General features: G+C 37.0%; 1 protein-coding gene across 1 annotated transcript in view; it reads left to right on the forward strand.

Moving 5' to 3' along the window:
• The window catches only part of LOC129216241 (plexin-B-like), a gene marked incomplete in the record, with an annotated part of 97627 nt that extends 85810 nt beyond the window's left edge, over positions 1–11817 (forward strand). The window contains 3 exon segments of the mRNA XM_054850440.1: positions 1140–1280; positions 3520–3594; positions 8501–11817. Of these exon segments, the coding sequence (XP_054706415.1) occupies positions 1140–1280; positions 3520–3594; positions 8501–8608 (324 nt within the window).
• Between the last annotated feature and the right edge of the window lie 1961 nt (positions 11818–13778).

Raw genomic sequence — 13778 nt, forward strand, 5'->3', positions numbered from 1 at the left:
CACCCAGTGAGGTTAATCTTGAGTCATGTGAGTTAACTTTACCTCATTTCGCTTTTTTTTTTAAACATTTGACTCGAAAAGAAATTGTAGAACTCCCAATGTCGCACTCCACCTGGCGGGGTTATAACATCATTTTTTCTATTTTTCATTTTACAAAACAAGTTGGCAGCACATAGCTCATTCTATCATCCAATAAGGGGTTGTCAATAAATGCTGTGGCAGTATTTTTCAGCATATGTGACAGCCTTTGTCCCAAAGTGTCACACTTCCCCTTAGTCCCCCACCCTCCTCTCGCACGCTATATTACAAAAACATGTCGTTATCAGTGGCACCCCGAACTTATATTTTTGGCAGGGTCGAATTTGTAACTTGCAGAATGTAACTCCTAATTTTGCCGAATGGTAAAATACGGGTATCCATGCATCAAATGAAAAGGGGCATTTAAAAACTGAAATATTGCAATTATGCTGCCAAATCTGCCGAATAAGGAAGTTTTTCGAAGGTCACAGTGACCTTCTTCTTCTCATGACCTCCCATCGGGGTGCCCCTGATTATTATTAAAAGATTTTTTCAGCTAAAATGCGAGGTGCCACAGTTTTATTTATCCCCTCCCTACCGCTAGTGACTATCTCTCGCAATTTCGCACCCCCCCCCCCCCCCTCCTTTCCCTACAGAGCAACAACGATCATTTGTGGACGACCCTTGATTCTATAGTTACTACTTGGAAGCTCGTCTTGAATGAGAATTCGCTGATTTCATTTGAGGTAGTGAGAAGCAAAGGGATGCAAGTGGCAAAATTAAAACTTTGGAGACAACCAGTACAAATGGTAGGTGAACTCCTCCTCTGTCTTGGGGCAAGAGATAGTACTAGTATCCCTGGTAGGTGCTGCTGCACAGAATGATTTAGGAAAAAAATAAATGAAAACCTACCTAGGACGTAATCTTTATACGCGTTTTACTCTCAAAACTTGAAAATGTCCATCCCTTTGCTTCTCACTGCCTCATTTGAAGTTCGCTGAAGCCATTCTTCCTACAATGCAATTGAACATATCCACCTATTAGAATATTTCCATTAAACTGTACACATACTTAATTTTCTATGTAACGAACTAATTTGCTTTTGACGATTTGTTTTCCAGGATTCTCCCTCCAACAAGCTTCTCTTCGCCAAGGATATCCCCACCTATCGCAAGATGGTCAATAGGTTCTATCAGGACGTTGCAGCAATGCCACCTGTCACAGACCAGGAGATGTGTGTCGCCATGCAGGCGCTCTCATTAGTAAGTACACTTGCCCACATTACTAGGATTAAACATACCATACTGTTTTGAAGTTAATAAGTTTTTGAAGGTTTAACCTCTTATCTCAAACTAAACATATATTATTATTGCCGTTACTCTTAAACAGGAGCGCACCCAGGATTGTTTCCTGGGAGAGGCTAGAAGTTTCGCGAGGAGCTCTGATAAGTGAAGTCCAAGGCAAAATCAATAAAATTTCAAAATGCCCTCCCCCGAAAAAAAGTTACAAGTCTACAAAACATAACAAGTCCCCCCTCCCCCAAAAAAACGTAATTTTAGGCAAGTCCTTAGTGATTTCAGAGAATAGACGAAGGTGGGCGTTTCGAAGAACGACCCCGAAAATTTTCTGAAGTGAAGCCTTAAAAATGAAATTTTAGGGTGTTAAGGGATGATGAGAGGCTTTCCTCTGGAGGACATTGCTAAATTAGAATTTCCAAATTCCGAAATTTATTGAAAATTTGAAATTTTAAGCTATTGTGGTGACATGAAGGTGGGGTTCGTTAAGGGGCTCTCAACAGGAAAAATTTTTAAATTTAAGTTTTAAAAACGCATTTTTGGCTATCTTTGGTGTTAGGAGAAGATGGTCAGGGATCAGAGGCTCTGCCTAGAAATGTTTTTATATTGAAGTTATAGAAACGCAAATGAAAGTATTATTTACTGAGATATTAGGAGATGGATGGGTGCTCTCGGTAATGCTTCGAAATTGAAGCCCAAAAAATACATTTCCATGCAATTTTTGGTGATTTTAAGGGGGTAGGGTTCGAGGGTTCTCCCAGAAAAATTTTCGACATAGAGGGTATAAAAACAATTTTAAATTTTATTTAGTGTACCAAGGGGTACATGATGGAAGATTTGGGAGTTCCGATTTAAAACAGATTTTGCAACTATCTATTGGAGATGATATACAAAGGAGGGAAATGAGGAAGTTCCACCCTGGAAATACTTTGAAAATAAAGCTCCCAAAACTCACTTATGGCAATTTTAATACCAATTAGAGGAGAAGGAGAAGGAGAAGGTAAGTAGCCCTCCCTCAGAAATTTTTCGAATTTAAAGTCCTTGAAAAAAAAAATCAAGTTATCTTCGGGGAAATTAGGATGGGGCTTGGAGATTCAGTGCTCTCTCCCGGAAAATTTACAAAACTTAAGGCCAAAAAACGCAATTGTAGACTCTTTTTTGTCAAGGAGGTGCGTCTTCATGCTTCTGGGAGAGGCTTAAGGCCCTTAGCTTCCTCCATGGGTGCGCCACTGCTCTTAAATGCCTTGCTTGTTAGCAGAATGTGTTTAAATGAAACAGTTTTTTCTTGTCCTTGATTTACTTCTTTTTTTATTTTCATTTTCCCGCTATCAACTTAGTAATTTATGGAATATTTTTATTTAATTTTTAACCTCCCGTATTTTTAGATGGCACTGTGAGAGTTGTTGTAGGGACACGGTGGTGTAAGTAGCATTAATAGATAGCGGTATGAGCGAAATTTTACAGTAGTAACAATATCATGGTGCGGTGATCATCATCATGCGTTGTGGAGGAATATATTTATAATGGTGGTCTTTTGATTACTACTGAGCATGGAATTCGCCTTCGGTTCCAACTTGGCCGACTGTTCAGATAGAAAAACTGTTCACAATCTAAAGATTACTGTACTACAGTTCTCTAACATTGATATCGGAAAATCGCTTGGCAGCTACATGCTTATGTGTTTAACGCTTTGAAGATTCCTGAATGGACGCTCTCTTAGGTGCCACATTTTTCAGCGTTGTAACAGTCTGATATCGGTCAGACTTTTTTGCAGTACATACGTGCGGCTCTAAAGTTTGATGCCCAAACATAATTTTTGTTCTTTCTGGAACATAATTCACATCGGCCGGATTGGAACTGAACGTGAAATTCTTGCTGAGTAGATTAAAGAAACCATCATTTCGAATATGTTCCTCCACATCAAATGATGATGCTTACCACGCCGTGCTATTGCTGCAAATAACACTTCGATACCACTTCGACTATCGTATCCTTACAAAAACATACACAGCGCCCTCTCCAAATATGGGTAGTAATAAGCGAGTCCCCAAAACATAAGCTTATTCCCCCTTGTATTGAGTGGTGTTTCCTTGTTTTTCGCAATCTCATGCAGCTGAATTTCATTGTTTCTTTGGACATTCAGTCTCTTTTAGGTGAATTTGCCTATTTCCCTCTGTATTAAATTCTTTTCCTTGTTTCTTTACAGTCTCATATAGCTGAATTTGACATCGTGAGTGCCTTGCGTGAGCTATATGTTTATGCTGCCAAGTACAATGATCAGGTAAGTTTATTTTTAAACCATCACATATCATGGGCGCCCATATGCAAAGTTGTAAGGGGAGGCTCAGATATTTTAACCTTGGTTTAGCAGGATATTTTCCCCATGGAAACAGATTTCAGGACATATTAGAGTTATTAAAATTTGACATTTTTGATTACTTACTCATTAATGGCTGGAGAAGAAATGTTTTTACGTTTTTGCAAAGAAAAATAGTACTAAAAGCAAAGTAATTCTAATTTCTAAGGGGGGCTCGAGCCCTCCGCTTGCCCCCCTATATGGGCGCCCTTGTCACATATTATGAGCCAGTGAAAAGCAAAGGGATGAAAATGGACATTTTCAAGCTTTGCCTACAACGCATTTAAAGATCAGATCCTAGGTAGGGTTTCATTGAAATTATTTTTATAAATCATGCTGTATAGCAGCAAGTACGAGGGCTACTAGTACCATCTCTTGCCCCAAGACAGAGGAGAGGTTCATGTGTACTGGTTATCTCCAAATTCTTAATTTTGCCACCTACATCCCTTAGCTTATCAGCGCCTCATATTATGACTTCCTGTATTTCGACTGTACAATGAACACCTAATGTAAAATAAAGCTTCGTAACTCATTTAGACACGTTACAAAAGTAACTAAACAACGGCAAACACTTTTTAGACCACCCAACGATCAACTCGAAATATTAGGAGAGAAGACAAGAGCTAACATGGGTGAAATGTCAATTTAGCATTAAGGGTATATTAGGGCCTGTTTAAGAAGTATCCGACGTTTAATCATCTAAAATGCTAAGCTGCATGACAATATTTGGCATCCTTATCCCCTTCAAAGCAGGCTCTTAACCAGTGCTGTAGAAATAGTCGATGGTTTAAAGTTCCAACGCTCGGAGTCGGACTGATTTTGGAGCAAAAGTGTTGGAGTTGAAGGTTCTTAAGTTTCTAGAGTCGGAGCCGGAGTAGGTCATTTTCCCTCCGACACCGCAACCCTGACCACTAGACACAGAGCCCAGTGCTCTTGACTGCAGATTTCGTTTCTGGCAGGCTTCTATCGAAATGGTATTAATCCTCGTCCACGCTCAAATCTTTGGTGACATCTTTGCTTTCAGAAATCAAAAAATTTGAGCGGAGCCACGTCTGAAAAATGGAAAGGTCGATGAGCAACAGGTCCAATTCAATTGAACTGGAACTCCAGTTAGGAATAAGGTGTGCAGAGAAATCTCTAGAAAAGATTCCTAGAAATTTGAGAGCTTCTGGAAACGAAGACGACCTCGAAAAGACTCATTTTTGAGAGTGGAAAAGAGAAATGCATAATCCGACGGGGGAGATTAAGAGGCACGTGCATCTCGAACACAGTTGATCGTGTTCGATACGATCGAATTCTGGCTACCAGTAATGCAGCTAGAAATTACCATCTAGGTGAAGCGAAGGAAATTTCTAGAGATGGATAAGCCCCTAACATGAAAAAAGCCTTCCAAAAATGTTTTCCAGTTGTGAAAGGATAGCAGGGCTAACTGCGAGCAGGTGCAAGGAGCCTGCTTAGAAGAGAATGCGTTTTAATCCCGGCATGTAACGTAATTTCTGCGATTAAATGTCGTCTTGGTCTCGTGCAATGATGCAGTGGAACGAAATGTTTGTAACGGCAGTAGCTCATCATAAAACTCAAAGAAACTATAACGAACAGATGTCGTTCGTGGATTGAATGACTTGATCCACTTTAGCTCTTCAACACAAAGCACTTTGGGCTCTTATTATGTGATGCGTTCAGAGCAAAACTCTAACAAGTCATTTGTGTACTTGATCCAGTTTCGCTCTGAACGCCTCATATAATAAAAGCCAAAAGTGCTTTGTTTTAAAGAGCTTAAGTGAATGAAGTCGTACATGGACTTGATCCATTTTAGCTATGAACACCTCATTTATTTCTGTTCGCAAAGTTGTAAATGGATCATGATATTAATCCTCATTGGTTAGGGGAGTTAGGGCACAAATCTCAGATTTGGTGGTACTGCTCTTGCTTGGCTGATCTTCTTTGCTCTTAAGAAAGCATCTGATTTTCCTCTTTGTTATAGTGGAAATCAGATGCCATCCTAAGAGGATAGAAGATCAACCAGCCATTAATATGTTCTCTCAAAAACAAAGAAGTTTAGCTAATCAGAAGAATCATCATCGAATCTGAGATTGGTGCCCAATCCACTAAGTATTAAGAGTACGATCCATTTAGAACTTTATGCACAATCGAACTTATGCGCGCTCTAAAGAAATGTCTGACGTATCAGACGAAACATTAGCTAGAAACAACCAAGATGGATCATAACCTACAATTCTGAAAAGTAATTCTATTACTCTAATCTGTTCTTATTCAAATATATAGAGTTTACAAACTCTATATATTTGAGTAAAAACACTGGAAGGAGCGTACTGAACTGGTTAACCTCGTTCGGTTTCAACACTTTCAATTGAACACAGGCTGGAAAATGACCATCCAATAGTCTAAGATACGGCTGCAAAATTCTGCACTCATCGAGTATAAAGTCAAAACCAACTTTTTATGTTACATTATGAAAGTGGCAATGTGTTTTGGCTAGGTTGCCTAGCAAAAAGTGCCCGCAAGTATTTTTTTATCAAATTAGTATTGTTTGACATTTTGGGGTAAATATGACGCATTTGTTATTGAAATAAACTATACTCCACTTCAAAGAAATATATCTAAAGAACTTGAAAAGTTATGGTTGCCGTTGCGCAACTGGCCGCAACCTATTCGCAGCCACATGTAAACGGGTACTAGTGGTGCGCATTTATGCACTTATAAAGTATAGTCATCATTTATGTATCAAATTAAAGCTAATTTTTTTCTGAACGTATTAAACTAAGGTTGCCTATGCAAAAATGGCCGCAAACGGGGGTTGCCAGCTGTTAAAGATTGCTTAAAATGAAAGAGTTTTCGCTTTACAATTCGTTCGACAGGGATGGCGATAGCCTGCTCTACGCATGGGCGTATCCAGAGGGGGACAAGGTTGGGGAGTTCCCACCCTTACTTCAAAAATAAAAAAAATATATTAAGAATTGAAAATAAAAAATTAAATTGATAAATTTAGAAATTGAAACAACCGTCAAAGAGTTCATTTGTAGTAACTTGTTTCTGAGTTTGAAAGTGTTATACATCTTCTTTGGGAGCTAATTGAAAAGGGAAAGTTATTGGTGTTTAGTTCGGATAATACCGCACTCACTTCAGAATTTCATTGCTTCCAAAATCTTGAAATAAAACAGAGGGGTCGCTAAAAACCAGTCTCCTGACTGCCCAAATGATGGGCCTTTTCAGGTGAGCCACGAACTTCAAATTTTATCTGGGTGGAAACTCTCAATGGGCCGAATGGAAATCCAAATTTCCCCGATGAAAATTCGCCTAAAGGAACTCCAAAAGTAGAGTATATGATATTTTTATCATATCGTCAAACAAAACTTTCCGAATGGTGATATTTTTGCCATATCGTTGAACAAAATTTGCCGAATTTGCCCATCAAGGCTTCCCTACGGCTGCTCTCCCACTCTCCTTTCGTGGTACATGCCCCTGATTGTACGAGTTTTTAAAGTCATCCCGCATGCGTCGATTTTTAGTGTTTTCAATCAACGGTGCAAACAAATTTCAAATGCTCCAAAAGAAATAAAATTAATAAATTTTTGTTGGTTACATTAAAAATCCCATTTACATATAACATGCATTCCTAAATAAAAGGCAAAATGTCTTTCATCTATAAAATTAGAATAAAAGATTATTATTTATGAAAGAATATGACCCCAGTTATTTATGAAAAGACAATTATATCATACAGAAAATATTTCCGAAAAACAAGAAAATTATTCAAATATTTTTACAATACAAATTAATTTTAACTTTTATTGAGGAATTAATTTTATTTGTCTATGGGATTTCAAATGTAACCACACAAAAATTTATTAATTTTATTTCTTTGGAGCATTTGAAATTTGTTTATACTACTGTTTGCACCGTTGGTTGAGACACTGACAATTGACGCATGCGCGATGACTTTAAAAACTCGTACAACCAAGGGCATATCCAGCTCAACCATGAAAAGACAGGGGCGGGGGCAGCCTTAGGGGAACCCTGATGAGAGGGCACTCTTTAGGTATATTTCTTTGAAATAGAGTTTAGTTTATTTCAATAACAAATGTGCCATTTTTACCCCAAAATTTCAAACAATATTAATTTGATAAAAAAATACTTGCGGGCACTTCTTGCTAGGCAACCTAGCCAAAACACATTGCTCCTTTCATAATGTAATATAAAAATTTGATTTTGACTTTATACTCGATGAGTGCAGAATTTTGCAGCCGGATCTCGTACTACAACGTTGGTAATCTTTTTAGACATTGTTTAGTTATACTTCGCATGAAGTCAAATAAGCGCCTGTAGTTCAAGAACTATTACTTTGTACAGCTACTTTTTTTACTAAAATTAATTCGGATTACATACCTGTAACTTCCCAAATTTTCATAAAATTCGGAGATAGTTGATCAGGGTGGTCTTCTAAAATCTCAGCAGAAGCCATGTCATAACCCAGTTTGCCATTCCTGAAATAAAATGAGTCTTTTATAATGGATGATAGCAGCATGGCAGTTGTTCTTTAGCACAAAAAAATGCTTTAAAATAATTGAAATATCATTAGAGTAGAGACTATTTTGAAACAGACAGATTATAAATGAATAAAGAAAGCAACTATTTTTAAGCTTAATATTGGATTATAAGTTTTACATGCTCGTTTGCATATGAAACGCGCAACATTGTAGTAACGACTCTTTTTCCACAATAAATATTCACACTTTATCTCCCTGAAATAAAGATTGGCTAGATGCAAACATTAGAATTATGGCCAACTGATTTTTTTCTTTTTTTACAGGTCCTCGAAGCTTTGGATTTAGATCCGTACTGCCAAAAGATGCACTTGGCGGATAAACTGGACACTGTAGCATGCACTTTAGAAGGAGAGGAGACATCCGTATGCTAGACCCAACTCAACCCACGCTGCTGGTACAGCTATCTTTTCTTCAAAAATGTGAAAAGTGCCATTCACATTATTCCACGCCAGAGACCCGAAGAGTGGCTTCTCTTCCAATCCAGGGACAGCAGGAAGAACAAAGCAAATGAACTGTGGGCATCACCAGGTTCATTCCGCCCTACTCAACTGGGCGCCAAAAGCTTTTCACGTCAATCTCTCCAGTGGATCATTTTTGTACATAGATGAATGTAGTCAAATGTTGTACATACGATGTATTGTGTTCCAAAAAAAAAAAAACTATAGCCGGCAGCACACTTCCTACGCGGGGCCGATGCAGTACCATGTGGACATCCATCGTCTGATGACTTGCTAAAGAAACCTTTTACACAAACTATTCTTTTTTTAAAGAAACATACTTTTGCATACATGGATATATATTTTCGGATGCCATCGATGGAAATCGTTTTTCATTTTGAATCTTATTTTAGACGCAGAGAGCTTCAAACACTAAAATTGAGTTTAGAATATTGGGTTCTACTGCTATCGGAACTGCTAACTGAATGAAGAAGACGTGTTGCGTGACAGAGCTTGAGGAAGCGGAAGCGGCGTTATCAGAGGATTGCGTCGTCCATTATGTTTGTTGAGGATTTAAATATATATAAATATATATAAATATAGTATAATTATGATTGTAATGATGTTCATACTGGTGAGAGAGCTCCTATTCAAGCAGTCAGTATTTAATATTTATTTAACTTAATTTTGGTCAGCACACAAGAATTTTAATTTTGACTGAAAGTGACTTTACTCTGTGAGTTTATACTTCCGCCATGCGGAAATTTTAATTAAAAGTCCTTTTACTACCAAAGCTATCAAACAGCTTAATAATAAATTTGTCACATTGATTCTTCTATAACATAAATCTTTCATAATGTTTTCAAATACAAACAAACCTTAAGAACATCATAAAGGTATAGACTACTTGAGAGAAAAATTTAAAAAAATTAAAATTATCTAAAATTAACTCCAAAAGGCTACGGCACTACTTTTATACAGGTCACCAAACATTTGAATTTCCTAAAGTTTTACAATATGTCACTATCATGCTACAAAACATTCAATTTTACTAAGTTATGAAACAAGAAATACAAATAGCTGTTAAAATTTACAACTATAGACCCACTCCCTCTGTAACATATTTTGCAGTTTTGTTTTCTTGAAGGACTTCATAACTTGAACTTTAAAAATACAATGCTTACTGAAACAAATTTTGAAACTGCAAATATTGTATTGCATTTAAAAAATTTCAAAAATTCCCTAAATGCACACATGAAAATTCTGCAAGTTGTTTTATATGTTATGATACTTTAATCCTAAAGCAGTTTAAAATTGAAACTTTAGTTGTATTTTTAATGGCTGTTTTAACGGCTCTTGAGTTGAGCCGAATAAAATCAACCTTTCCATTGAAAAATATCCTATTTATTAATGGCTGCTTCAATGGCACTTGATTTTGAGCCTTAATACAGTTTTTAACAGAAAGATTGGTTTTTACTCGTATTTATTAATGGCCATTTTAATGACACTTGATACGAGCTCTCTCCCGAAAATTCGGACGACAACTGTTCTGAAAACCGTCGGTGAATACACTTTCCCCAGAAACGGCGGATGGCCGTCTTACCATTTGTTGTGCATTTCTCTCTCCGTCGTCGCACCCCCCACTCCCATGAGGGGGAGGGGACGTACCTTACGTGCCATCCGCCCCCCTGTGTCATACACGCTACCTGTGATACAATCTCGTCAACTGCAAACAGTGGCTCTTGCATATTTTGTGGACATGTGAACTTGGTATAAGTCTCGTGTGTGTGTGCGTGAGCTTCGTCTCCCAGTAGAAGGGCTCGATCTTCAACCTCATCGGTCGGCTGATTGTGAAACTTTACAACCTGTTGAATTTACACGAAATTGCGACATGGGCCTGATCCTTTTAATCCTATCAATAACAATCTCATTTCGGATGAAACTGATATAAATCACAATCACATTTTCCCGGTGTCTTGACATAGTGAACATAAAGATCTCCTTTTAAGTACCTCTTATAGGTTCAAACATAAACAGAACTTCAAGCAGTAACACGCATTTGTTTCTTTTTTTTACTTATATCCTCCTCCTAAGTTAAACAGACTAAAATTCTACACATAAAAATCTGTTTTCAAGAATAGTTTATTCAGTAAATTACCGCCCTTTAGCTAGGGTTAAAGCAGAAATACATGAAATACGCCGTAAGCTCAGTCATTTCCAGCCGATGACTGCAGTTTCGGGCTTATAAACACTCATCAGTCCGGCATAGGAAAGTGACTGAGATGGAGATGGAAAACCTTTTAAGGAAGCCAAGAGTGCGAAACAAACTGATAGCTAATATAGAATTAGCAGACCATAGTTTATGTTGTTGCAGAATGTGAATTGCAAGCCACTTATTTCTTGAGTTTGAGCACTGTGGTTCTAAAAACGGAGCTTCTTAAGTCTGGCATGAAACCTATCATTTGAACAGTTTTGGTTAGTACATTTCGTATCGAGACAAAGTAGTCAAACAAATAGAATAAGTCACGTAAACTTAAGTTCAATAGATATAGTAGCTGTCGACAGTTAGTCAAACCTCATTGAAAAAAATTCCTTCCTGATGGCGATAATAAACCTAATTTTGCAAACATTCTCTGCTTTTCCCAGCAAGTACTGGTACAAGACAAGTACATACTCCAGAAAAGTCTTCAAATTGTAAAGTACCATTTTTCCTATGTTTAACAAACTACCCTGTTCAAAATGGCGACAACTCAAAACGTCGGTTCTTTGGACAAACATGGAATGACATTGATTTCGCTTTATTTATTACCGAACAAGAACAACTCCAAACTCGAATTCATCATTTTGATTTTTTTTAAAAACGACGCCATTTTGAATGGAGATTTGAACATGAAGATCGGGCCCTGCGCATATTTGTCGCCGAATTGTTGAAGATGGCGGCCCTTGTCAGTCGCGCTTCGAATGGAATCTCATTTAGGCTGTGATATCTTCTTCCCAAGAGAGGACCGGCTGTCACTTTCTCTCTCTTTCTCCTCTCATGTCCTCCTCCGCCACAAGGGACGCGCGAAGTATTTTTTATACCAGAGACGAAACTTGGTAGCCATTGTATTGGACGAAATAAACAATTATAACACTTTAAACAATGTCTCCGTCTTCTTTTTGTACCTTGTATTTACTATATGCTTATTACTTATTTTTAGCTTTTATGAGACTTTCTGTTCCGTTGGTTGGTAAGAAAAGCATTTTAATCGTTTGTCAAAAACAAAAGATAGAACCTGCCTATCTCGAATTTCACAGGACAGACGAAAAGTTCGAGTTAAGGAGTTTTCGAGATACGAGATCTTAATAAAGTTATAAAAATAAGCAACTGGATCGATATCAAAGAGTTAATACAATCCTTTGTCGAACCTGCCTATCTCGAATTTCAAGGGACATATGAGCTGTTCGAGTTAAGTAGTCTTCGAGATACATAGGCTTTAATAAAGTTATAAAACCAAGCAACTGGATCAATATCAAAGAGCTAATACATTCCTTTGCATTTACAGTCGAACTTGCCCATCTCGAATTTCACGGGATAAATGAGTTGTTCGAGTTAAATAGGCTTCGGTATATAGAGGTTTTAGTAAAGTAATAAAAATATGTAATTGGATCAATGTCAAAGACTTAAAACATTCCTTTGCATTTATATTGTTGAACATTTTACTCAATGTCTATTGTGATTATAGGTTTTACTAATTTTAGCGATTACATAATAAGTGTATAATTTAAGCAAATTAAGGAAAAACTGTCTTGCAATGATTGTAGTTCAAAAATTTTTATTTTACCCCCAATTGAAATAATTTAAACATTACAAAATCATAGACCCAGAGAACAAAATAGCTGTTCTTAAGACGGAAGTAAAACTCATGACACTTTCTCACTGTTCAACCACACGATCCCCTTATCCTTCTTACACTGTTAAAACTACAGGTTGCATTTGGCACTTTTCAAGGGTGAAAAGCTTGTTCACCAGCAGCACTCTTTACGGTGCCGAAATTGCACCCTTAACACGAGCGAAAAACCGGCACCCTTCACCGAACATGCACCGCGGCGAAAAACGGAACCCTATGGCAGAACATTGGCACCCTCTGTTTCCTGTTGCTGACCCCCCCCCCCCCCCCTCGGTTTTGTGTGCATTTCTATAAATAATTGTATACATTATTATTTATTATTTTGAGTTATAAAAAAACTAAGTCTTGGTACATTTTCCACATTGAATAGTTCTGAAAATGATTAAAACTTGTACTTTAAGGCATTTGATCACATTTCAACTTTCGAACATAGTTTAGAAGTGTTCATGACTTAAATTTGTGTGCCGTGCAATAATTTTCGTACATCCACTTGGATTGCTCAGTAATTTTAATATGTTATTGACATTTACTGCAGCACGATCGTACCGAAAATGAAGAACGTAGGTACTATTTGTAAATCATTTACACGAACAATTAATATTCAATTATATTGCAATCATGGAAAAATAAAATCGTTTCATAAACGTTCGAAATTTTAATCAAGAGCAACATATTAGTACGTACGTATATATGATTCGACATTTGAATATCCGTATAGAATATAAAAGAGCAGAGTCTTTCGATAAATTAAAAGCCAAAACAAATTCTAACGAGTTATTCATTCTTAAGCTAGGTAACTTAGACACGAGATAATAAATAAAAAAAAATCGAGACGGAGAAGAAATTTCTTTTTCTCAATCCGCCTTCTTTTTTTTCGTGCTTTTATGTTTTTGTTATTTGCATCATCGTAATTAGAGTTTCCGTTCACTTGCTTAGTGCATCACATTTCTAACAATAAATCTCTTAGTTAAAAATCCACAAAATCGTTGACAATACAAGCAAGTAAAACCACATATTCAAAATTAATAGTTGAAATAACTTTTCAAATATCATCTAATTTAAGCGTTTTGATTATTAAATTTACTTATCCGGTGCTGATAGCTATTTTTAGGTAAAATTTATGCATGATAGAAATAGCAAATGTACATAACGGCAAACTGAAGAATCAACGAACCTTTGAAACACTTTTAAATATGTTCGAAAGCCTTAAAAGC

Source organism: Uloborus diversus, chromosome 2, assembly GCF_026930045.1.
Source record: "Uloborus diversus isolate 005 chromosome 2, Udiv.v.3.1, whole genome shotgun sequence".
Lineage (NCBI taxonomy): Eukaryota > Metazoa > Arthropoda > Arachnida > Araneae > Uloboridae > Uloborus > Uloborus diversus.